The sequence below is a fragment of the Buteo buteo genome, chromosome 26 (assembly GCF_964188355.1).
Source record: "Buteo buteo chromosome 26, bButBut1.hap1.1, whole genome shotgun sequence".
Classification (NCBI taxonomy): domain Eukaryota; kingdom Metazoa; phylum Chordata; class Aves; order Accipitriformes; family Accipitridae; genus Buteo; species Buteo buteo.
The window spans coordinates 15,678,953-15,705,683 of NC_134196.1; the positions used below are offsets into that span (position 1 = coordinate 15,678,953).

The 26,731-nt window shown below is 41.7% G+C and overlaps 1 protein-coding gene across 1 annotated transcript in view; it reads right to left on the reverse strand.

Annotated features, from left to right (window-relative positions):
- Nucleotides 1-24,560: 24,560 nt before the first annotated feature.
- Nucleotides 24,561-26,731, reverse strand: part of CAND1 (cullin associated and neddylation dissociated 1) — a 30,523-nt gene continuing 28,352 nt past the window's right edge. The window contains exon 15 of the mRNA XM_075058218.1: nt 24,561-26,347. Coding sequence (XP_074914319.1) covers nt 26,123-26,347 — 225 coding nt within the window. The 3' untranslated portion in view covers nt 24,561-26,122. The remainder of the gene's footprint in view (nt 26,348-26,731) is intronic.

Here is a 26,731-nt window from a genome sequence, read left to right on the forward strand (position 1 = left end):
TGGGAGGTGTCGGAGGCAGTTTGGTCTGGCTCAGAGGAATCGGTTATTAACATTACAGCTAGTTTCCAAACCAGCGGTTTGGAAACCACCTTCGGCGGGCTTCCCCACCGCGGCTGCAGCCCCTGGCTCAGCAAGGGCTGGGCTGGCTCGCTGCTCTGCTCCCGGGACCTGGTGGTCACCGGCCGAGCGGGACCTCGTGCGGCTGAACCAGACACCCCGGGAGAGGAACGGCTCTGGCCCCGGGGCAGAGCGAGCTGGCACCATCCCTGCCCATTTCCCAGGAGCATCCCATTTTAACTTGGCACGAAGCCCCGGTCAAACAAAACAGCAAGGGCAACGCGTCCCTGGGCACCAGCGCAGCCAGACCCCGGCCCTTACGCAGAGCCGAGCGGGCTGGTCCATGGGACCTGGGCACCTTTTGCTCACCCTGGGCAAAATCAGGTCCAGCAGGACCAAAGCATCACCACGTCCTATCTTGTGTCAGTACAGACTACTCCACCCCGTGCAAACACGGTGATTAATCAATTAATCAAATAACAAGTTATTTTGGCTAATGAAAATGTTGGAAAACTGTTTTTTCTTCCTCTGATCAGGCCACCAGTTTCAACTGTGTGCCCCACATGAACATTTGGGAAAGCTTTCATTCCGACATCTCAACTTTCTACTCCACCAAAGAAAATATATTTACATCAAAGACAAGCTGCCTCTTAAGTTTGCAGCCTTCGTGTCATTTTTTTTTCATCTCACAAGAATTCTTCCTTTGGAAAAGTCAGCCTTGGAGCATTCCTCAAGCTGCAAGGTGATGAAATGCTCCGCACAAGGCAAACTGGGGCAAGAGATCAACATTGTATGTTTTAATGGACACTTACAGCACGTCCACACAAAGTTTCTGTTTTATCTGCTAGGATATTACACATAATATTTTTTTACTGCACATAGAAGAATGCAGACAAATCCTATTTGTTACAACTGCAGTGTAAATCTTCAGGTGGCCTCAGCAGGACGAGTGCCTGTGAGGCATACAGAAACTCTGTAATACATGAAAGATAATTGCCTTTCTTCATTTTTTCCTTGCTGCTCCCCAAGACCCTGATAACAGGTCACCTTGATAGGCTGAAGACTTCACAGCTAAGTCTTTACAATGACAAACTTACCTTCCCACATGTGCTGCTAATCCCGGTTTCCCCAGCAGAGCCAGCTTGGGTGGCAAAGGTTCCCGACGTGAACCTCTCGGGATGCTCCGTTGCCGCCTACAAAGTCAGGGCCAGCTGGCGTGCAGGGCCCTGCTGCTCTGGGAGGGATTTCTCTCATTACCAACATCTCCCACAGTTGCTCCGTCCCTTCCTTCCATTTGCAAACCAGCCCATCTTTTCCTCTATTCTTGCCTCTCTCTTTTCCTTGTTTTTCCAAGTCTTTCTAGGACTATATTTTCCCTTTCTTTCCTCATTTAAACTTCCATTCTGTTCACTTCTTCCTTTATCCTCCTAAAAATCGCTCCCCGACATGCACTGCTGATCACCAGGAGAGCAGCTGGTGGTGGCAGGACCATCTCGCTGCTCTATGACCTCTCCTCCACTGATCCTTCTTTCCCACAAAGGTCGTTTAAATCCTACAGGAAACAATGACTGTGGAGATTATTGGTAAATCTGACAGTATCCCTTTTTCCTGTACCTTAACTTAGACAGAGGCTTCAACTTAGTAGGGGTTTTGCTGAAGTGCAGGAAGACCTGTAACTTTTCTGGACTTCCCAAGTAGAAAAGACAAGTTTGCACTATGCAAAACTACCATCCGACAGCTCCAATACACAAAAGCTTGAACATGGGTGTTAAAAAGAAGTGCTGCTCAAACCAGTACCTGAAGAGGTCTGCAGTGAACATGGGATGAGACCTGTCCACACAGACTTGTCTGAATATTGAGCTCCCTCTCCCCCTTGGCACAAGGTCAAATGCTCAGATTTCCATACAAATTTACCATGCATGGAGCTCGCTCTGGTGGCAGGCAATATTCTAGAGTTAATTCGCTTCCCCCCCTGCTGCCATCTCCAAAGCAAACTGTTTGTCAAGTTTTCTGGTGATACTTAAAAACAGAGGTGAAATACATACAGCTGGTGACCTGTTATTTTTTAACAGAGGGGATCAGACTTTGGTCTGAATCCTAATGGCAAATCATTGATTCACTTGGTATCTTCACTCACTGTTAAAATATAAGTTGAGGCTCACAGGGCAATGGTAGAGACCAAGGAAAGCCACCAGCTGAATCCTCTCGGTGTGCAGGAACAAGAACTGCAGCCGGTTTCCCACCAAGCAAACCTGACCAGCAGCTGCCCTGGGACACACGAGTCCTTAGCAAAAGGTGGGCGAAGACTCAGCTCTGCTGGGTGCAGGGAAGCTGCCGGTACAAGACCAGAATCCAGCCAGCCCCAGCAACCTACAGGACACGTTCAAAGCACGCTCTCACCAGCCCCAGCAATGAGAGAACAAAGCACAGAGCTGGTTAAATCACTTCTACACGGGCGAAATCCTACCCAGTTTCCAAACCAGCTATTGGATATGTGGTGGTCTGGACATCCCTGGGGTCTTGTACCCAAAAGCAGATTCTGTGCTTGAATTGACCTGCAGGCATGTGAGACCCTTCAGTCTCAGTGAGGAGGTGGGATGTGGGCATCCCTCTGCCCTGCCTCCTCCTGGAGGTGAGAGGCAGATCGTGCACCTTCCCTCTGCTTCCAGCACGGGCACTGTGCATCCTCCTCCTGGCAGGGGCATAGACACAAATCCAGAAGGCTCCCAAAGAAGAAACCAGAGTGCATGCTCACCACAGCACCAGTGAGAAAGGGAAAGAAGGGTTTGCTTTGCTCTTCAACCCTTTGCTTAGACCTTTCTTTTGATGTCTACTCACACGGTCCCAGGGAGCTCCAGAAAGTCACAGAAAGGGGATGCCGAACTACGTAACCTACATTCGATGCAAGACTCTTTCTAAATATTATTTTCTTCACACTCCTTTCTACAGCAGAGGAATTTTCACATTTTATCAGGGCCTCCTTATCTTTGCAGGAGAGCCCAACTAGCTAACTAGCAAAATATAGGGCCATTACAAAACAGGACAATAACGGCTTGACTGCTTATCTCAGTGATAATTTACCCTCTAACTAAAGAGGCATATAGCTGCGAGATGGGTATTTATTTACAGTTCATGCCTGACCTTTTTAATGTCTGGTAAAATCATGTTATGGAACTGTTTGAAAATTTATTGTCCCCATTTAGCAATGCTGACATTTTGTGATTATTGGCTCTGGAAAATCTACTGGCACTGTCAGGCAGAGAAAGTTCAGAAATTGCTTCCAGGGAACAACAAAGCTCTGATTTTTAGTGTTGAACGCTAACAGATCCTTTTTATTGCATATTTTTAATATCCACAAAAAAGAAAAACAAGCTGCAAAGCAAAGCTGAAAAAGGAAAGGAGAAAAATACACTTGATTAAATGCAAATCAGAACAGGGCTTCACTCCCAGCTGGCTGAAGCCAATGGTAAAAAGCATCATTACTTCAAAGTGAGGATGATCAGGTCCAGGGACGCTCCAAGACCAGTTCTGTGCCAGTTGGGACTGGCGGCAGGTGGAAAATAGCTCAGAGCAGTCCAGCTGGCAGCAGAGCAGCCCCGCATGAGCCCCGGGCTCGTGGGGGGGCTGCAAGCGAGGACCCCCAGCGATTAGCGCTTGTGAAACTTTCCAAGTGCTCGGGCCACACAAGCGGCCCGCACACGCACGTGAAGGGGTGAGGATGGCCCCGGGGGACTCTTTCAATGGCCAACGGCAAATTATGCTTTTTGTACATGGCCCGAAGAGGTGCTCCTCGGCAGGTACCTAGCATGCAGCATTGATAAGGTCGGGCCACTGCACGAGTAAAACCTCTACAAAATTGTCAGTAGGTAGCGGCTTGACACGGGTGCTCAGGATAGCGTTGAGAAAACCTTTGTCAAGATACTTCAACTGTGTTCACGTACAGCAGCAAAACATTACTGCAGAATGACCACTCGCAGTGTTTGGTAGAAGGTGTCATCTTTTTCCTGACCTCCCATTTCTCAATTTTGACCTTCCTTTTTCAAACGTTACCAACCTTCGTTTGCAAAATTTTCCTTTCCTCCCTTAAATTTTTCCACCTAATGCTACAAAAAAGTAGCATCACAGTTGTAGAAACCAATAATTTTTTGTGCACCAGTAAAAAACTAGCTGCTCTGTCACAGTGCTCTTAAAATTCAGAGTGATATTGATTCATAAAACCCCTTCCATTGACGAGATGAGGCAGCAGACCTCAGCTCTTGAAATGCACGTGTTCATGATGCATCAGCATTTCTGAAGGAATTAACTATGCAAGCTTGCAGCTGCTATGGGCAAATACGTAGTTAGCTAACCAGTTTTCCACTGGAGGACATGGGTTTTCCAATACGCTTAGCTTGCTATAAAATCTTTAATGAAACCAGATAAAAATTCTTTCAGAATTGCAGCTACAAAGAGAACCAAGAAATAAAAAGATTTACAGCCTTTCAAAGATCCCATTTTCAGACCCAGTTTGCTATCACAGTTGCAAACAAAACCACAGGGTACAGCAGAGAACATGGCAGTACGTGACATGAAATATGTAAAACTCTACAAGTGGAAATGCTGAAAATTATGCTTTACATTGCTATGACAGTCCTTAAACACTGTTATTTAGAGCTAGCCAAGCGCTGCAGTGATTTCATTGAAGTATAATGATCTTTACAACCGTTCTTTTAAATGTAGTGGCTTATCTAACAGAATGATTTTATAAAGTGTATCGAGTCATTGGAAGCCCAATGGCCTTGACTCAGCTGTGCAGCCAGTCCATTTATAAGCTGCTGTGTTTTAAGTTGTATCTTTCTTTCTTCAGGTTTTGAGGAACTCTGAATGACTCTTCAGTTACTTCTAATTTGATGTTGCTACGTGGGATAAGACGCTATGAGTCTCCTTTCAGAGAAGGCTGCATTTGACTGCTGTGATATTGGCATTTTAATGACATTTTAATACTTCTCATTATGACTCCAGAGCTCATATGGATTAATAAAATTATTTCAGCATTTTAAACAGATAAGTATTCTTTGATAGTCAAAGACTATGCAGATAGAGCATATGAGCATCTCCTTTCAGTACACCAATCTGTGGTATAATTCATGTAGAGTCTCAGTCGATTGTGTCTGGTCCAGGTCTGAGTCCAACTGATGGAAATGAGAAAATGACCTGAGTGGTGACAGGGTTAGATGTTAACGCATCTCTGAGCACACCAGTACTGGAATTGGGAATTGCCACAGAGATTTCTGCTCTCCCTGCGTGGGGAAGGCAGCTGGCACATCAGCGTGACTCTGCTCGGTGGCATCGGGCACTTCAAGAAATGACCAAGAACACACCAAAGAGCCACTTTGAGGTTCAATATGTACTAAATAACCCAAAGACTGAGTTCTCACTGTACTGCTGAAATGAAATGTCTAGTTTAATGTGGCTGCAGTCAACCAGCAGATTTCATTTCTTCGTGTGTGGTTTTTTTTTATTTGGGTCCCTGTTACCAGTCGCTGGAGAAACTCTTTGCAGAAGGCAGGTTTGGGACGATGGTTTTGGCTGCACCGGTCTTACCTTAGCTCTCCGTCACCTCCGAGACAGGCACAGTTGCTTTTGTCCATCTTCTAAGTGGGATATGCCGCTACCTCAGCATTTTGAAAGAAAAGAAATACTGAGTACCAAGGCAAATTTAAATTCACTAAAATTGCCCTTACTAGCACGTAACCACCTCAACAGAAAGTTCACTGGCAAAGGCTGCGAGGTGGAAGCGACGATGACCCAGCTTTGCAGTCAGCGGCTCAAAGCAGTTGCCCGTGTACGACCAAGAAGGGGGGGACTGGAGCTGCACCGACGTGTCCCACCAAGCACCGGTGGGTTGGTGGACGTGCCAAGGGTCAGCAGGAGACCCGAGAAGCTCCAAGGTGGCCTAAGGCAACGCACCCATCCGTTCCTGCTCCCGCAGGTCCAGCATCACGCTCGCCTGGGTGGTTCTGGTGACAGTCACGCTCCGGTCCCTCTCGACCATGGCAGGACCTGGAAAACAGACTCGGCTGAAGCGCACTGCAGGGACGTTTCCATATCACAGGAGCATCTACGGTCTTTAGCCTGTTCCTGCCTTCCTTCCCCTGATCCAGCGAGGTACTGCAAGGGCTATTACCCGAGACCACCAAGCAGATTTTATTTGCCTATAGAAAATAAAAAGGCGAAGGCCACGCAGTACTGTAACGGCCATGGCGTGATTGAATTAAAATGCAACAGCAGCTAAATAATTATCACTTTACTCCATTAGTCCGCATTCATAAAGCAGAGTTATCAGCACTCAGTGACTTCCAACAATTATTTTAAATGTTTTTTAAATGTGGTAATGGGGAAAATTTATGGAGTGTTTCTAAAGCAGCTTGCTTCTGAAGGACTTATTCATCAACTGTTCATTTATCCCTATATTAACATTTGCAAGTCAGCTTTTAAGGAAATTTTGCATATTTCCACTCATAATAAACAGCATTTTAAAATATGAACTGCTAATGACTAAATGTTGTTTAGAAGGGAGAAGCATTTTGGATAGTCATTCAAGAAAAATGCTTGTGTCAAAACGGAAAGTGCTCTCCCTTTTTCAGGGAAAATGGAAAAAATGTTTGACTTTTTAATGCTAGGGGTGGATTCAAACACAAGTGGCCACAGGCAAGCAGACTTCTGTCCATTTAGTTATTCTCAAACCACCAGAACAATGGGAGTTTCTGATCTCTGTATCCAAGCTTTAAGAACTGTACTGTGTTATTGCTGCATTTAAAATCCACTAGTCTGCTACACGTTCAGAGTACGGCAGTGACGACCAGCCCAGAGGAGACAGACAGACAGGTTCTCCAGCTCCACGCACGAACATGGGAAAGGAAATAGAGGTCAATGGGAGAGAAAGGTCCGAGGCTGCCTGCAATGCCTTACCCACTGTCCCTGCTCCCGGGTCAGGAAAAGTTGGTGACGGCATTACGGCTCCTCTCTGCTGATACCGCACTAGAGGCAGGTGCCGGCTGTTCAGGAAACACTTTGGAGCACACTCAGTGCCCAAGTACCTGAAAGTGCACAGACCGCGTTACTTGCCGATTCTTTCCGGTGAATCTCCCTAATGAACCAGCGAACTGTTCGGAAATGCCCGTAAAGGAGAATGCATTAGAATAACAGCAGTTCAGCAGGCAGCATGGGTGGGTAGAAGACTCATCCCCAGCCATGCGGGGAGCGTGGGAGCACAAACACTGCAGTACTAAATTTTAAGTCGATTGTAAGAGATTTTCTTGACCATTTTTTTCTTAAAAAAAGACAGAAGGAGATGATAACTAGCAATAATGTACTGTAAGAGAGCTCAGAACGAATGCACAGAAACATTCGCAGGTCCAGGTGAGAAGGACGATGCTCTCCAGAGCAGCTGGAGGACACCTGCTGGTTTAGGAACACAATATCTCTTCACGCTCCTACAAAATTATCATAAGATAAAGTAATTGCAAGATATTTTTGTTGCACATTCTGTAAAGTCCCAAGTCAAAGATGTGGCTTAAAACTGTGTGCTTTAAAGAGGCAACATCAGAGAAATTCACACACTACGCAGCACCACAACAGTCGAGGCTTAAGAGGAAGCCTCCACTGGCGCCTTCCTGCACCCCTTAAAAGCCCCAGCCTCAGTCCTGCTCTTCCTTCCCCATGCAAGAAGCACGTAACGGTAGCCTGTACCCCAAATCAACAACCGTCAAATAGCTCGACTGCTGCTAAAACCCAGCGTCACATTAACTGGGACGGTCACAGGAAAACTTGCAGAAGGGTCAGAGTCAGCTTGCTCCCGTAGCAAACAGCCAACAGCCCGGCAGAAAGGAAAGCATGTCAGGGAGGGTGACAGAGATGGCCCTTCCTTTCGTTTGAAACCCTCCCAAGAGAATGAATAATAAACATTTGCTGCTCCTTCATCCCTCTCGCAGTAAAATAAACATCACAGGGCAGTTCTCCTTATTGCCTTGCTGCTAACCTGATGCTACCTGTGCTAGACAGCACTAATGATGCTCTCTGGTGGTCCTGAGCACGTGGGAGAAGCACAGTTACTTAAAAAAAAATTAAAAATCATAATATATATCATAGGACTCAAACTAATTCAGTGTGATTCTTGCTAGATATTAAGCAGCTAAAATTAAGCAAAGTGCTGTACTTCCACAGAGGCACTGAGAGGCTGTAAACAGGCAGAGCTGAAATTCCAGCTTCACAATCAAGCATGCTGCCACTTCACAAGGTCCACTCATTCTGCACTGCTTGCCACAAAAATTGCTGGCTTTTTCTCAGTGACAAGTATGCACAGGCAATTTTTATTTCACTCGATCTATACAGTGCACTCCCTTTAATTAACCAGTGCATGGAATGAGGAATACTCGCACTTTGATGAGTATAAAAATCAACAGAAATTGTATTGGTCAAGCAGATGCAAAGATATTGCTCAGTAGCACATTTTGACCTGTTGATGTTTGAGAGGACAATTCTGAATCACAGGCTCACGGGGTTCAGTCTGTTACTTTCTTCTCCCTGTCTCTGAAGGAGAAAACTGACAGGGAGTTACGGGTTAAGGGTGGGTGCTCTTTCCAGAGCTTGAGCCCTACCCCATTGGTGACGGACTCAGACATCTCTCACCTTTAAGAGCCTTCATCCTGTATTTCTTATCTTTCATCAAACTGTCCTTGAGCAGGTAGAGGGAAGCAATAGCCACTCTTCCTTCTTCAACAGAGGACATACAAACATGTTTTAAACATCTACAACATTTCATTTGAGCAGCAAAGCTACAATGACTGACTGGTTTAATTTACTTTTTTTTTTCCCACCTGTCCTTTGGTATTTTCATTTCTGCCAAAACATTCCAAGTTTCTATTTCAAAAGTTATAGAGGAATTTTTCATCTCATTTCTGCACTGAGCAAATAAGGAGGTGTTGGTTTGGCAACTTCAAGTCTTGCCTGTTCAGATTTTCTGGCTCAAATGCCGGTTTTATTCTACAAGCCAACACGTTTCTAGCTGGGTCGATACACATTGCAATGTTGCATTACTGTAAGGGCAATAGAAATTGCCCTTAACTACTTTTCATAAAATACAGAATTTGCACTTTTGAAAAAAAACCACTTTCATATGAAGCACACTGCAACTGTCCATAAATATAATAATATGCTCAAATGAGTTTTCCTTCATTCATGGTAGAATCAGATCTATTCTCTCTCTATTCCTAATGCACCAAAGCTATTGATCAAAAGCTCACAATAAAAAAATCCAGAAGAAATTTTGACTCAGCTACTCCAAGGGTCTGGGTTCCAACACGGATTATTGCTTGTGCACTACTAGTGTTATTTATACCACAGTAGAAAACTTCAATTATATTCAGCCATCCTGTTATGTCTGCTGCAGTGCAGAATCCCTATGGCTTTGTCTACACTTGAATGAACATTACCAATAGCTGTTGACCTGATGCAACAGCTCAAGCAGCTGTTAATTGTAGGCCGTGATCAGCATCTGTTCAGATACAGCAGTTTGGTCTGGGTCCCACTGAAAGCATTTTTGTCACCATTTTTCAGCAGAGATAAAAGCTGTATTCTCTGGTGATATTTTTCATAGTATCAGTGCTTCATTCTTTCTGCAAAATGCACATCTAAAAATTGATTGCTCTATTATGAAGGATTGGAAAAGTAACGCACAGTAATAAATCACTTATTCACAGTGTAGAAACAATTGTAACAGGCTTAAACTCAGCTAGAGAAACATGAATAACTTCTGTGTAACTGAAAATTTATAGAGGTAAGACGTTCAGAAGAGTGACTGTTGTAAGAACTTGTCCTACTTTACAGTGGAAAGTGATACAGATTTAGCCCAGCCTACACTTCTCTTTATCTGACTACTGCCAGCCCCACAGTGCAATGCCAAAGCGGCCTCTGTGCCTGGCTGGTAAGGAGAAAATTAGGGGTATTATTTAAAATAAAATGTGATGGAGTCCCTGAAGCTAATCCAGTGTGGAAGGAATGTCCTTCTGGCCAAATACAGACACAAACAGTGTTGAAAATGATGCGACAGCTTGTTTCTGCAAAGAGCCAGCGACTACTGCAGTATTCACGGAGCATTCACGTTAGCCTGTACGCTAACTATTACTGAAAATAAAATTAATGAAGTTTTGGTGTGTAAAGTAGTTGGTGGCTGTAAGGAGCACTGCCAAAGCGTGGAAAGCCCTCCCCACGCATACTTTCTGCTTCAGGAGCCTGGCGTGCCTCAGCCAGCATCCTCAAGGAGGTACGCTTGGTGCTCCTTGATCCCTACGGACACACCGGCACCAGGGAACAACGTCTCTGAGCAGGAAACAAAAAATGAAAGGGAACTGCAGCACGGCGCTACATTCACATTTAACAGAAAGAGAAATACTTAGGGTGACAGAGCCTACACGTTGAAGATCTATTTGCACTCGGTATAAATTAGTGACTGTAAGAAAAATAAATGCCCTGATAGAGAACACTGAGCTATCCTCAAAGTAAGAACTGAGTGGCTTTTAGCGATGGCTACAGCAAAAGATAAATACCAAGAATTTTTTTATGTCCTTTTTTTTATGTCCTACCTTTTCATAACTATTTCCAATTTTGTAGTCAAATATTTAATCCTTGATGCCATTTACCCCTAAATTCCAAAGCGTTCCCGTTACGAGCATCGTGTGCAAGCACAGGGGTAGGCACTGAATTTGCTGCTAGCTGGTGTGCCAGGCTCCTGGGGCACACGGCGCGGAGCTGTGGGGAGCGGAGCCCACTCTCTCTACCAGCTGAAGGGCTGCTAACAGTACATCCCACCCCAGGGATGATGTTCTGTAGATACCAGCCTGTATCTTACTCCGTTAGCCATCCCCTATCTAGCTCTGCTTTGAACTGTTCTGCTTTCCAGGAGTAAGGAATACTGACGGGACAGGGGAGAGGTCACCCTTCTGTTGGGGCACTCAGAGACAAAGGTTCAGGTCCCAGCTCCACAATATATCTGGTATTTTTTATCTAAATAAGAGCAATTAAACAAAGCAGAACAGCTCTAATAAGGCACCTTGAGGGAGACTCACCTCAGACTAATCTGCAGTCTCACGTTTAGGCCACCAAAACTTAATTTCCTGATCTGAATCAAGCAAAGAGCAAAACTAGACTACAAGATGAAGGTGATGCTCTCACTACTGCCTGCAATATCTGTTTTAGAAATTAATAGAAACATGAAGTGCTGTGAAGACATTAAGCGTTCTTGTAATGCATGCAAATATATTAACGTACAGAAAATGATTAAGAGTTATATTTCATATTCACTCCTGCTCACTGTCTAGACCTTCCAATGATTAGTCTGGATTTTTAGCATTTTCCAGCACAAACACAAAGACAGAAAAATATTACATCTGTTCTAGTATTCGAAGAGTCTTTGTGCAATTAAACATGGGATATATTTTCATTTAATTTGTACAATTAATCATTTTCCACGAGAGGAAACAGAAAATATGCTACTATTTGCAAAAAAAAAAAAAAAGAAATAAAAATCACATAATGAAATGTGGTAAATGACCCCACGACAATGGCATCTCAGCCATTGGCAATACTGGGAAATAACTGGCCTTTCTTTCACTAGCACCTACACCTGGCTGGTGGCTTGCTCATTTGGGCATGGGTAGGAAAGGGCTACGTTTCATTCTCATATTTTCTCTTGTAGCTGTCAACATTAGTTAACTATTTAAAAATAATACTTTATCTCCACATGGGTTGGTTTTTTGACAAGGCACTAAAACCCAGCCCTTTGTTCTTTGAAGGCTGACATTAAATCAGCAGCAGGATCCCAACTTGGCAGACACTACCGTACCTCTTGTTGGTGACGTTTGAATGAGAAGCTGGGCCCGGCGTTCATAATTCACTTAAACGTGCACTTTGATAAATTCCTATCAAGCAGCCCTCTGGATTTTAAAATAATAGTGCTCTGAAGTGATTTTGCAATAGCACAGAGAGAAACCTAGTGAGGAAATTGCAGTGGTAGCTCTACTGATCAATATTTCCATTACACTAAAGAAAAAATAGTAATCTCTGATTTTTGTGTAGAAAGCGATTCTTTCACCTGAATTTCATTCTGGACAGGACAGCCCATTTTCACTCCTAGCCACATAAAGGGAAACACTGGCAGAAAAGCGCCTGGGGGTCCTGGTGGACACCGAGCGGAGCAGGAGGCAGCCGCGTGCCCTTGGGGCGAGGGCGGCCAAAACAGCCTCCTGGGCTGCATCAGGCAGAGCGCTGCCAGCCGGTCGAGGGAGGTGATCCTTCCCCTCTGCTCAGCCCTGGGAGACACAGCGGGAGCGCTGGGTCCAGTCCGGGGCTCCCCAGTACAACCCGGACAGGCACGTCCTGGAGAGAAGTCCCACGAAGATGATGATGGGCTTGGAGCGCCCGACGTACGGAGGGTGAGAGCTGGAGATGTTCAGCCTGGAGAGGAGAAGGCTCAAGGGGATCTCATCCATGTGTGTAAATACCTGGTGGGAGAGGTGAGTAAAGAAGACAGGGCCAGGCTCTTCTCAGTGATGCCCAGTGACAAGTCAAGGGGCAATTGGTGTGAGTTGCAGTATAGCTGAAATAAAGAAAAAACATTTTGGGTTTTTTGTTTGTTTGGGTTTTTTTGTTTTGGTTTGGTTGGGGTTTTGTTGGTTTGTTGGTTTTTTTGGTTTGTTTTTTTGGGTTTTGGTTTTTGGTTTTGTTTTTTTTATGGTGAGGGTGGTCAACACTGGAACAGGTTTCCCAGAGAGGTTGTGGGGTCCCACCTTTGGAGATTCTCAAAACTCAACTGGACACAGCCCTAGGCAACCTGCTCTAGCTGACCCTACTTTGGGCAGAAGGTTTCTTTCCACAAGCCTCGCTTTGCATCAGAAAACTGGCAACACCACAGAAAGAAAGAGGCAAAACAGGAAAAAAAGCAAACAAACCCAAAGAGAGCTTTCCTTATTAGCAGTCAGCATTTCTGGAACGGTGGACACGAACAGAGTCTTCATTACCACCACTGACTACCCAGACCTCCACAGCCGTACCCCCCCGAGGACAGATTCGGGGACTCGTCAGGAAACACTCTAGAGACTTGATGCTCCCCTGTGCCCAGGCTCAGCTTGCGTGGCCCTTTTGGGGGGCTCCACAGACAGTTATTTTTGACGTCCCGTTGCCAAAGGATTTTATATCATTGGTATGGGGTAACTCCTTTACTGGTATTTCACAGGTAGCTTGTAATCTGGGTGGATCAGGGAACGCCCCGTCTCGCAGCAGCCCACAGCCACATACACGAATTTATTAATCGCAGCCATATACAGATATTTAAAGCCCTGGAAGCAGTTATCTGTGGCTCCATAGCAGCCTCACAAAATCTCACTGTTTCTCCTCCAGCTGCCTCTCTTCTGACAGTAACTCACTCCCAAATTCAGGATGCTTCCTCCCTCCGAAAGAAAATCTTTATTGTCAAGTCGGTGCTGCACAGCTGATAAAGCAGCCCAGATCATAAGAGCTGAGCCAGATAACCTCTGCAGGGACAGAAAGGGGAACGATATTTTTCTCTCTGGCTTCTGCAGTTCCTGTAACTGAGGCTAAAAGAAATGATTTATAAAGTGTGAGATAATATGAAAATATGATCCTCAGCAGTAACTGACATGACAGTCAGAGGATGTTATATCCTTCTGTTACCCATTAATACACTTCTTGTGCATTCATGGCCTCTGTGGCCACACCGCGATGTTAATTTGTTGAAAGACCCACCAAAGTTAAACCAAAATAGATATATTAATGCTTGTCAATATAAATTGAAACTTAAAAAATTATAAATACTTTGGATATTTTCTACCTAGAGAAATTAATACAATTATGCACAAGGTAGATCAGAGCAGACTTACGCTCTCAGTTGTTCACTAGAATAAATATCAGCATGAAACTGGATCTGAAAGTTCAAACTGAGCCCTCACACCCAGCAAACCACAATTCGGGCAGTAAAGCTGTAAAAACTGCACATAAGGCCCATTTTGGCCCCAGCCTAATGCAACGTAACCTCTTCGCCATTAGGAAAGCGAAACTTTTTCCCGAAGCTTGCGATGCAGGCCCCGCCAGCGAGGGTCACCACCCAACAGGCGGCTTTTCCCACCCGTTGCAGCAGTGATGTTCCCGAGTGAAAGGAGCAGAGAGCCTGTAAACATGTAATCAAACCAGCCTTTATGTCTGTTCCATTCAGCTCCCAGCTGAATCGCATTCAATTGTTGCCACTGGTTACACCAGTACGAACTGTTTCAAAATGAATTTCAGTTATTAGAAAAGAATTTAAACTTCAAATTATCTTTCTTCCCATTGACTTTCAACATTACATAAACTCAGTGAGAGGTTTTTTGCATTGCCAGCTAGACACAGGGTTTTTTAAAATGAACAATTTATGTATATTCCAATATTTGCTGTATTGTATTGGACCTCCACAATAAGAGGATACATTTGAAGCCTGAAAAAAGCTCCTTATTGCCTGCTTGTACATCTAAAATTACCCATTCAGTTCTTGATAGCTGAGAGCACTCAAGCATGGCATGTTTATGGCATTCCCCGTAGCTTTATATGCTTTGGTTCTTCTAGAAACATCACACACATGCTAATAAATACAGAATTGGTTTGTATTAAGTATGGAGCAGTTAACTAGTGCATATTTAAAAACAAGTTTCTTTTCCTTTTTGAAATTCACAGAATCACAGAATGGTTTGGGTTGGAAGGGACCTTAAAGATCATCTCGTTCCACCCCCCCGCCATGGGCAGGGACACCTTCCACTAGACCAGGTTGCTCCAAGCCCCATCCAACCTGGCCCTGAGCACTGCCAGGGATGGGGCAGCCACAGCTTCTCTGGGCAACCTGTGCCAGTGCCTCACCACCCTCACAGGGAAGAGCTTCTTCCTTGCATCTAATCTAAATCTACCTTCTTTCAGTTTAAAACCGTTAGCACTTGTCCTATCCCTACAGGCCCTGACAAAAAGGCTTTCTCTGTCTTTCTTACAAGCCCCCTTTATATACTGAAAGGCCACAACAAGGTCTCCCCAGAGCCTTCTCTTCTCCAGGCTGAGCAACCCCAACTCTCTTCAGCCTGTCCTCATCGGGGAGGTGCTCCAGCCCCTGATCATCTTCGTGTCCCTCCTCTGGACCCGCTCCAGCAGGTCCATGTCCTTCTTATGTTGGGGACCCTGGAGCTGAACCCCGTACTGCAGGTGGGGTCTCAGGAGAGGGGAGTAGAGGGGCAGAATCACCTCCCTCGATCTGCTGGTCACGCTGCTTTTGATGCAGCCCAGAACATGATTGGCTTTCCGGGCTGCGAGCAGACGTTGCTGGCTCATATTCAGTTTTTCATCCCCTAATACTCCCAAGTCCTTCTCCTCAGGGCTGCTCTCAACCCACTCATCGCCCAGCCTGTATTTGTGCTCGGGATTGCCCCGACCCACGTGCAGGACCTTGCACTTGGCCTTGTTGAACTTCCTGAGGTTCGCCCAGACCCACCGCTCAAGCCTGTCCAGGTCCCTCTGGACGGCATCCCTGCCCTCCAGCGCGTCGACCGCACCACACAGCTTGGCGTCATCGGCAAGGATTTTGTTGGTTAGCCCAAAAAAAAAGCTCTCAGTAGCCATGGTAACTTAGAATAGAAATATAAACTAAAAATGCACACACCCGCTTTTTTTTTTTTTTTTAAACTCTAGAGCTGAAAAGCAAACCAGTAGATTGTTACCCAAATTTTATCTCAATTTTAGCACTTTCAGGTAAGACGTTAATGCACTCATTCAGAGGAAGGTAAATGCTGCTGACACATCAGTCTGCTCACCAGAACCTGGTCCCTAGTTTTGTTAGGTCTCTCGTGTTAAGGGCCACCATTCCCATTACAGCTGCCTGCTGAAAGCCTGGGAGAAGGGAAATCATTAGCAAGGTAAAAAGAAAATATGGAATTATGCTACAAAATCTGCTTTTTCAGCCACGTAACTCAGCTGGTGGGGCCCAGTGGTTTATTCCACTGCTTGCAGCAGTGCCAAGCCATCCAGACCATACCTCCAGCAAAGCCCTGGCTGGAACATCGCCATGGTGACCACCTACCTGCACAAACTTTGCCAAACTTCACGAAGTTTAGAAACGACTTGTGAAAGATTGAAAAGGAACTTTGAAGTGAGCCGGTCATAACAGAAAGCTTCAGTACCTTGTCAAGACAAAGACAATTACAAGATCCATTTCAAACCCATTCTTCAAATACCTGCAATTTCTTCCTTGCGAAATCTTGCCGGTTCCCCCCAGTTTGTGTGGCATTGGTTAATGAGGTTACTGCGCCATCTCCTGGAAGAAAATAACTTGCTGGAATTGCTCCCGAAATCTAATTTTCATTTAACTGTGCTCATGCAGCCAGTTAATACACTAGATTCTGCCATGACAGTGCAACAAGGTGAAGTAACCGGATGGACAAAAAACTCTATTAAACTTTTTTTCCTTAGTAGACATACTGTGAACTGTTATAATAAACACAGGGAAAGAATGGAGAAGTTGATTTTAGCTATACCCTAGCTGTTTGAGAGGAATCATTTATGCTCTATTTTTGTGGCAACAGCAGATTTACAATTATAGAACCAGCAGTGGAGCAGCACAGACCTGCTCAAACAGATCTGGCCATTTGTTGATCCAGACAGAAATTAAAAAGGGTTTCTGGTTCAAGTCAGAGGGTGTAAAACCAGAGTGCCCCAAAGGCTAACACTATGATGAAATTAAAATACCACCACCAAGTTATTTTACATTTGTTTGATTTCTTTACAAAAACACCGAGAAATTAATAGTAATAAAGCTACTTTCACATAAAAATGCTCATCAGAATTAATTTTAGCTTTTAAAAATAAAAGATTACTATATGGTTTTATTTAACACTTGGCATTGGAAAAACACTGAAGAACTCATTTTTTTCAGATGACTGAAATAACTTCCACAAATGCAATACTGATCACTTGCACCCAGGAGGAACTGTAGCTTCAAAAAATTAAAAAAATTTAAAGATTGAAAAAACAGAAAAAACTCACCCATTCTCAGATACATGTGTATACCTAAGCATTGGTATCTAGTGGAGATTTTAGCGTGCTAACTTAGAGAGCCACTAGAAAGAACAGAGCACATTAACCAAGAATTACTAGCAAGCAGGTATTTTAATCCTGCAGCTATATATGATGTTAATACTCCTAGGTACTTTGTTATGTTCATGGTGCATTCTGAAAACTTTGTTATGTGGCAGAAAGAATGTACTTTATTATCTGGGGTGACTACTGAAGTTATCATGAAGAAACAATAGTTGTTTCCAAGAGTATTAACATTATTTGTGTATTATTCCATTGAGTGGGATTGTATGCAGTACACTCGTTACCACATCCAACTCTACAGCTGTCAGAGGACAACGAAAAATACAGCTACAGGATTAAAATACTTGTTATTTAAAACAACTCTTCATTAAAAGGTTTCAGGGCTTGATATTTAAGGCTCTTTCTGAAAAATGCACAAACGAGGAAAAATTACAGTTATTTTTATGATCTAATCAATGTAATATAGTAGTCTTGGGCCATCATCTCTCCCTCTGGAAAAATTGTAGTGTCTGCAATCACTAAAATTTTACTCATAAACCCCTGTCAAATGGGTAAGTTGGGGCTACATGAATACCTTATACACAGTGCAGCATCTTGCTTTTGAGCACAAAAATAACCTTCAGCACTGTGCTGTATTTACTGACATAGGATAGTGTATTTACTGGTACAGCCAGGCAGAAACATTTGGATTTTTCTTCAGCAAAGGCCATTGATGAGCAATGAAGACAGACTTCACTGTGAATAGACTCTTCTTGTGAATAGACCAGCTGTAAGAACAGATTTATCAAAGATGCTTCTGATGCTGTTCTCAGATACTGTACTTTTAATAAATCTATTTCCACTACTTCGTCAAAGAAATAGCTGGTCTGCAAAATGGAGTGCATTAACTATGACATCTTTGTAGTCAAACATACTATTCTGCATGCAGACCTCAGACATTTCCTAGGGCTTCTCTGTTTCCATAACATTAGCTTTGTCAGAAACGAATTCTGCTTTTATTGCTATAGGCTGAACTCTGGCTAAAACTACAGAAAAGTATGCAAGATATAATCAAGGCAAGCAGGACTGGGTTTTGTCGTGACATAAAGCAAACAAACACAATAAAAGATGTCATCTGTTTACAATCTTACAGTGCATGCATTGGAGCGTTTCTCTTGCAAACAAACAGTACAACAGCACAGAAACAATGTGGTGACATTTAAGGCTAACTTTGCAATTAAATACTTAAATCTTGTATTACATTCTTTGCCTTTTCAAAGCACTAGCCAGAGAGATTGCTCCTTGATGTGTTCAAGTATTGGTTGTAGTCTACAGCAGCGGCAGGTCACTTTCTGAGGAGAAAAGTAGCTTCCTTCAAAGCTGATATAAACAGGTTGCTAAACATGGTCTGCAAGTAAATGTATTTTTTTTAAAAAGCATAAGCATTCTTGGTTTCAAATCACATTCATCCACTAGACCATGTTAAAATTCAAATAAAGGAGATGAACATAAGAGTAAAGTGTTCTCCCACTTGATCTTTACCACTTCCAAAGGCAGGAGGTAAGAGGAACATCTAACTCAATGTTTTAGCTGATCCTGGGAATTGTGCATTGTGGTTGCTTGCTTTACTTCATTAGTTGGCATAGCAGCATTTTAAAGCTTCCTTTTTTGGAAATAAGTTTCATTTATTGGAATGATTAGAAGTATTATTAATTCTTAGTTTCAGCTATTAAATGCTGCCAGAGGAATTATTTAAAATTGTATTATTTGAGGTGAATTCTCCAAAAGGAGAACAGTGAAGCAAGCCAATTTTTAGGATGAACCTTCCCTTGAAATGCAATTGTGCACTTACTAAAAGTACAATTAAAAACACGTGTCAAAAGAGTATTTTGACATCCTTACAGCAAACTGGATACACCTGCAAATGAGCATAACTCCACTACCTCAAGCAAAACACAGCTCCCTTCCATCTACTTACTTACCTGTTGCAACATGAATTGAATGAAGTAGACATGACCAGATTTTTTTCTGCACCATATTGTCCCCACCTTACAACAGTGTATTTTGCTTAGCATCCATATTACACACAACCATGGACCCTCACTGCACCCCAGGACAGCAAATACAAACCACTTTGACCAAAGAAAATTCATTATATTCCGCAGTGCTGCTCTTGACCTCCTTCTATAGAAGTGCCTAAAAGTGCCAATGAACCTTCTTCGTTCCAATCCTTCTGTAATTTAAAAGATATATGGGAAAAACCAAACCCAGTCAGTTGCCCAACTGTTTCTGCGCTCTTCCCAAACCATTCTTCAAACTCATCCTCCTTTAATCAAAGAGAACTTTGATAATGTGTAGAATATTTTGTTGATAGCTAAGCTATGAGGAGTCTTGGAGCAATAAATACCTAATGACACCAGTACTAAGAAAAACCAGACCAACAAATATTAACCGTTTGCTAAACAGCAGTATAAGGTAGATTCACATTTGTATGTGATAGTCAGCCCTTGCCCTCCTTTTAGCTTTCAGCCATGTTCAGCCACCCAAAAGACCTGAAATAAATCATTCAAGGACAACCAGAAATTTTTACAATTTCAGAAAATTCTTCGTCCTTACATAGCTCTTGATGATATCCAACTGTTTCGACTGAACACATCTATTCAAACCACTGAGAAAACATTATTTTCTCTGCGGATAAATAACCTCTCTTCATTTTCCTTTTAAGACTCCACATAGAACGACTGAATGCACAAGACTGAAAGACACTCAGCCAAACTTCTACTTTAGACTTTTTTTCTTCCTGGAAAAATTTAAAAGGGGGAAGAAAAAAAAAAAAAGAAAAAAGGATAGTCGTGCAGAAATCAAATACCAACACCACTACAAAATTACAGAATTGTGGGGTTTTTCCACTTATTTTAAAAAGCTGAGAGTGAAGGAGAACTGAAAAAAATTGTCAACTTCTTAGAAAATGACCTGCAACTAAGGTCACTGTGTCTACATACATACTCTCCAAAAATCAAAACAGAATAGCGTATAAACTTCCATGTCAAACAGCTTTTTAATCCTTCATATCAGCTACCTGGAGATACAAATATTCTACCATTTTATTAGAGCTGAATTCAACCCACTTTATATGCCAAGATTGGTACCATGTGAGAAAGCAGCACAGAGTTTAATGTTTCACTTTGGCTGCCCCCTGCCCAGGTACTAAAATCAACTATCTTGTCCATCTGCAGCTTCAGTTCCACACTTCTAGTCTTGATGATGAGGTGGTTTTTGTAAGCAAGTCATGATTCAACCCAGAGATATGGGTTTTCAACCTGTAGTGTTAGGAAAAACAAGAACTCAGTACAACTCAGTCACTTGAAATTTAGTATCTTCCTCCTAATAAAGACTCATTTGATCACCTTTGCATTTGGAAAAAAATACAGTAATGTTTGACTCTGAAAAGTAATCAGGATGATGGGAAATCCAGGGTGTTTTTTTTAAATGCTGGTCAGTTTTTACCATTCTGTCGAACATGTCTGACATTTCAAAGTTTGCCATCTGTGTGAGGATCAGTAGCTGTGGAGGGAAACAAATCAAAGTAGCTCCTCCCATACGTTCCATCAGTAGGCAGAACTTAGCTGCTACAACGCAAAACACCTTCTTACTGGCAAGCTGGTCTAGACCTGCAGATCATTTGATATGGTGCAAGCATTAAGAAATTGAGGGGCAAGAGAAAAATTTACATTGAGCCATTAGCTGTGCTGCACGTGGAACAAATTGTTTTATTTTGTCTTTAGGTATGTTTTTAAATAAGGAAATGTGCATTATTTTTTTAAATACTCTAAATTCCAGTGAATTTTAGACATACTGGATTTTCACTGCAGAGTGGAGTGGCTAAACTATGAACTTGCTCAAAAAAGGCATTCAGCTGCATTTAAGCATAGTGTCTCTCAGAAATCCCTCCATAAAATGGGTATTACATGCAAGTCATGAAAGAATTGTCTTCATGCACAATGTAAATGTCACAGATACGGGAGATAAACCTGAGCCTTCTAGCAAATGATCTTATCAAGGACTGGAGAAAGAAAAAAAAAGGTCCCCTAAAGGACTTGAGATTACAACATCAAGAATCCCCAGGAAGGGTGGCATCCAAAATAACAGCAATCAGATGATTAAGAGTCCAATATTTGTTCAGCTGAAGAGAAGAAATGCTGGAGGTTGAAAGGAAACTACAGTCATAGGTGAACTGTGGGGTTTTTTTAATCTATTAATAAAAGAATTGGAAAGAGTGAATTGCAAACTTTTTCTACTACAGGAATATCCTTACTGCACTGAGCCAAGTGACACAGCTTACTTCCTAAAGTCTGCAGCAGCCATATTGAACTGCCTCATAACTGTCAGGTGGGAGAAATCCATGTGTGAAGGGAAAGAATTTCTTCAGAATAAAACAAAAGTATAATGAAAATATAATTAAAAAACCACTTTTAACTCCTTCAGAATAAAAATCTTTTAGGAATTACTATGTACTTTTGTCAAAATACCTCTGGTTGGATATATTTTTTTTTTTAAAAGGAAGCAGCAGGGAATAGATATTACCCCTTAAGTTCTGGGATCACAGAAGTTCACAGCTTGCCAATTACTTTTTTTTCCTTCTGTATTTCCCATTATTCAAAAATATGACCAAAGGCAGAACACAAAAGAAAGGAGAATTACTTAACATGAAAATATTCTCTAAGATTTCATTTTCTCTTTTAGTGCTACATTTCAGGTAACATCTGTCTTCCAGCCAGTGTCTGCGTGGTTCTCAGAAACATGCTCATTTCTTCTCTGGTTCAAGGTTATCTTCTAAACCACAATATAAAGACTAAAATCAACAGAAACCCTTTTGTTTGTTTTGGGGGATGGATGACCTTTCTGAAGGCAGTTTTCTCCTCATCAAAGATTATGTGGAAACATTAAAGCCTCATGGGGTGGAAACGAATCTAAAGAAGTCTAACTCCCTACCAAGACAAAATTGCCTGATCCTCACAAAAGCATCTCTTGCAGAAAATTTCCCCACTTCACCAACACTGGTCATGGAAGATTAACTTACTTCATTATTCTCAAGAACTCTGATTTCCTTCTCCTCCCCCAAACTCAGATACAATGAAAAATTATAAATGGATACCAATGAAAAAGGTCAGTTTTAGTGTAAGAGCTGTAAGTCTATACTGAAGAGCTCTTCCAAAGCAGGGGGCAATGCTCGCTGTCACAACGCCTGCCTGTTCATGTTCAGTAGTGCAGCAAGCAAACCTTCCCATCTCACAGCAAGGAGGAAACAAGGACAAAAAAAGTAATAAGCTGACTAGTACTTTTCATTTCTATGAAATTAATTTTAAGAACAGTAGCAACAAAAAAAGTACTTTTTATCTGAAGTTTAGAGCAACAGAGAAATAAAATCCAGAGGTTGAAGGCTTAACCATTTTGTATTTGGCAGAAACAGGTGTCATTTCAGTCAGAATGATCAGGATTAACACAACAAAACCAAAAAACCCCACACACTTCCAAGGCCACATGTTACTTTGCTTTTAAAGTCATCTCAAGGGGAGGCAAGGGAGGGGAAGTACCAGTAAATAGGAGAACAGTTGCTAAATCACTACTAACTAGTCCAGTAGAGCAGGGTGAACTTGTTCCTAGCATCACTACTGAGTATATCTGTTAAGCCAAATACAATAGTAGCAGATATGAACTTTTAATTCATTTTTCTGATTTGAATTGATGAAATGTTAAAATAATCCTTCATTTGAGAGAAGCAATGCTGCTTACATGCCCATGTACTGCTTTGTTCACCTCATAAAAATACAATCTGGAAGTAGTTCAGGTCTTTTTATTTTGTCAACTGCTATATTAGATGTAACATTTTGAAGGAATATTATATTAAAAAATAAATTTACATAACTGAAGTGCAGCATTCTTAAGGTACTTGTACTTTTCAAATTATAATTTTAGAAAAGACCTCCCTTGCAAGGATGGCAAGATTTTTTTATGGAAAATCAGAGCATCAAGTATTTTTGAAATACAAAAATATTTAAAGGCAAGACTCTACAATGCAAGGAGTGGCCAACCATTTCTATATTATGTGCAAGCTTATTAATTGGTCTCAATTGCCTGTGTGCAAAATGATGAAAAACACTAGAGGAAGTTCTAATTATACCAAAAATCTTTAAGGGCAGCCTTTCACAATTCTGGTTTTGTTTTAGTGAATTGAGCATTTAAAATTTAGCATTTAAAGAACAGCTACAGGTATTCCTGACATTATCCTTAACAGAATTCCCTGAACCTAAACAAGCATAAATACACCAGGTTTACCCAAATACTTGGATATACAGTGGGGAAAACAAACAAAAAAACCCCCTAACTTGCAATCAAGCAAGTCAGTGGAATTTGAACATCTAACCTGGTTAGATTTTATAAAACTAATAAATAATTTCAGTAATTATGGTGCAGTTACAACCTTTGAGTCTGTCTTCCTGCATCACTGAAATAACCAGCTGCTACTTGGAGAGAACCATACTCTTACAATTTCTGTAACTTACAGGGAAGACTTAATTCTTATGTTCCCACCAGCTTCATCAGTGGTCAAAGTGAAAATTACTCTCTTGCAAGAAAGCATTCACTATGTAATATAGCTCAACCTTCTCTTCTGTCCTTAAGCTTGCTCCACTATGTACTGTAAAACAAAGTGAAGATTATTCGCATCCATCATGTTAGGCTTTATGGTAGTACATAAACACACACAAATCTCCCAACTATGAATACAAGTATTCTGTTTACTTACCATTGTCACCTACTCCATTTACATATTTTGGCCTCACATTTCATGCTTATCATACCATTCTCACACCTAGCTTTACGTCTACAAAACATTTTAACACACTCTGAAAACTTAATGCAGAAGTTCTAAGATTAGTTTGACAATCAATTAGCACAACGGATTCTTAATTAGGAGGCCTGTATATTGCTGTAATTGAAGTAGATGAGTTATACAGCAACATAAAATGCACCTAATTCACAGTGCTTTTTCTACCATATGGTTTCTCTCTCGAGTCATCCCATTCTTTTTCATGACATTTAGATATGTTGGTACGTTTAATCTCATTTATTTCTACTTCTAGAAGACAATTGTTACATTAGTATGAAGAGTTTGGAGACAGAGAAAGCTACAATTTCAAAAATCTCTACAGCATTAAAATTGTTACTACTGAATGAGTTCATAGATTTCTTCATTCAGGTCCTTTTATTAAAGTAAAATGCACCAATATCTCCCCTGCTTTTCCCAAGCTGCAAGCGCATAAGGTGAAGAATTTGCCCCCGAAACACCAGTGCTCACAGGAAACTGTCTCTGAGGTCATAAAAACGTATGTTTGTTTACTCATGTAGCAGCTTATGCCAGGTATCCATGTAACAGGTTCCCAAAATATCAAACTAGCTAAAAAATACCAGTTACCTAGAGAAAAATCAAATTCAGATCTGACTAAAAAAAAGACAACTAAGCAATTGCATTAACCAAGTAATGACAAGTCTCAATTTGAGGCAGCGGTTCCCCATCTTTTGCTATTAAATTCCCAAATCCAGTTCATTGCGGGACTGCCAGCTATCACCTTCTGGTCCACTTCTAGATTACTTCAGCATATTCATGGCAGATTTTTTTTCTTGTATCTGTTTGCTTTCTATCTTGCTCCAGTCTGATGACCATTCCCTGTTTCCTATCTCACCAGAATACCATATGACACTTGCAGCATTGCAATCTACTGGTGGTTCCATGTGCCAGAAAACATTCTGACAGGCACAAAATGATGGTCTGGCAATACTTGTCTAGGTAACACCGTATATTAGTGCCTTAACAAAAGCTGTTGGATGAAGAATAGGAGGTAGCAGCCACTGCAGAAACTTCCTTTCATACTTTTATAACAAAAACAAAGTTGAATCCAGAGCTTAGGAGCCACTGAGCAGCTATTGTTGTTCTCTGCTCATTTTACCTCCATCTCATCCTATTTCCCTTCGATCTTCGGTTTGTCCACCTTAATTCCAGGGGATCCAGCCTTTGGGAATGAAAAACCATGAAAACTGCAGGAATTGTCATATTTACTGTAAGAACATCTGCAGGGTCATACCACCAGCATTTAAAAAAGCCAGGTTAAGACAACCAACCTTCGTTCATCCCTTCCTGTATGAATGGTCTGTATGTCAAAATACCTGAAAACTGCACTGATACAGTAGAACTTACTTTAACTTGCATTACGAATAAACTGCACATGCTGTTTTACAGACAATATATATTTGTAAACTTGCTCATGCAAAATTAGTGTGCACAACAGGGGTATTTGTTTTCTAATCCCCACACCTTTAAAAATGACATTTATGTCTGCTTTTTTTGAACTGTGCCCAAATCCTCTCTTTAATATAATAAATCTTACACAGAATTCATCTGCTAGCCAAACCAATTTATGAAGCTGAAACAAAAAAGAATAAAAAGTTATACAAAAACATGGTGCACCTGGATGCTTGATTCCCACCTCCCCCCCTTCTTTGTTTACAAGTAGAAAGAGTGAATAAAAGAAAAAAAAAATCATGGTCACAAAATTTTGACATTTTAATCCTAAACGTTACAGGGCAAATGGATGTTGGAACCTATTTCCATACACCATGCGTCAACTTTTTGATTCCCAAATGTGGCCAAATCCACTAAAACGAGAGTGGTTAACAAACTCTGGATTATGGAAATACATTTCTGGAATAAATGCTAGAAAAGCAACAATGGGAAAAGCCAACTGTCTCCATAAAGGTAAATAAAGTGGAACAATGTGTAGATTAGATACTTTTTCTGTTTCTTACTCATAACCTGTCAATTCAGTGCATCATATGGTTCAACATAATGGTCCCCATTTTGGACAAACATCTAAGTAGTGTCCATTGATTCCAAGTTAGTGGATGATGAATCTTTTTGGATACTTTCAAAGATGGCTGCCAGCTCAGGGTTAGAGCTTATCTGTGACTGAAATTCACTCATTAATGGACTCTTCTCTGCTTCTGGAATGGTTAGAAGCGCTGCTACTGCCCTCATAGCAGAACGTTTCAGTTCATCTTGCTTTTCAAACTCTTGTTTCACTGAGTTTGCCTTTACCTAGGGAAAAAAATGAAAGTATGTTTGAAACTTTTGCTTAACCCTCCCTCTACACCCACCTTAAAAAAAAAAAAGTATCTTACAAAGACTTATTTCCTTCCATACTACCATTTTGCACAGCTTACAAAATGAAGCTGTGATGAAGGGGATGAAGTGATGAAGGGAAAAAAAAAACCCAACAAAAAACAACAAAAATAGGACTATTTTACACTGCCTCCATCCTTCATCACCCAAATGTTTGTCTGAAACAACACAGAAGTCAGAAAAACTCAGTATTCCAGTTCCACTATGAAGTGAGACAAGTTGCCCAAGTGACAGCTAGATTTTTAAGAAACAAAAGAAATGGCATCAAAGAATCAGAGGATTTTTAAAAAGAAGCTAACA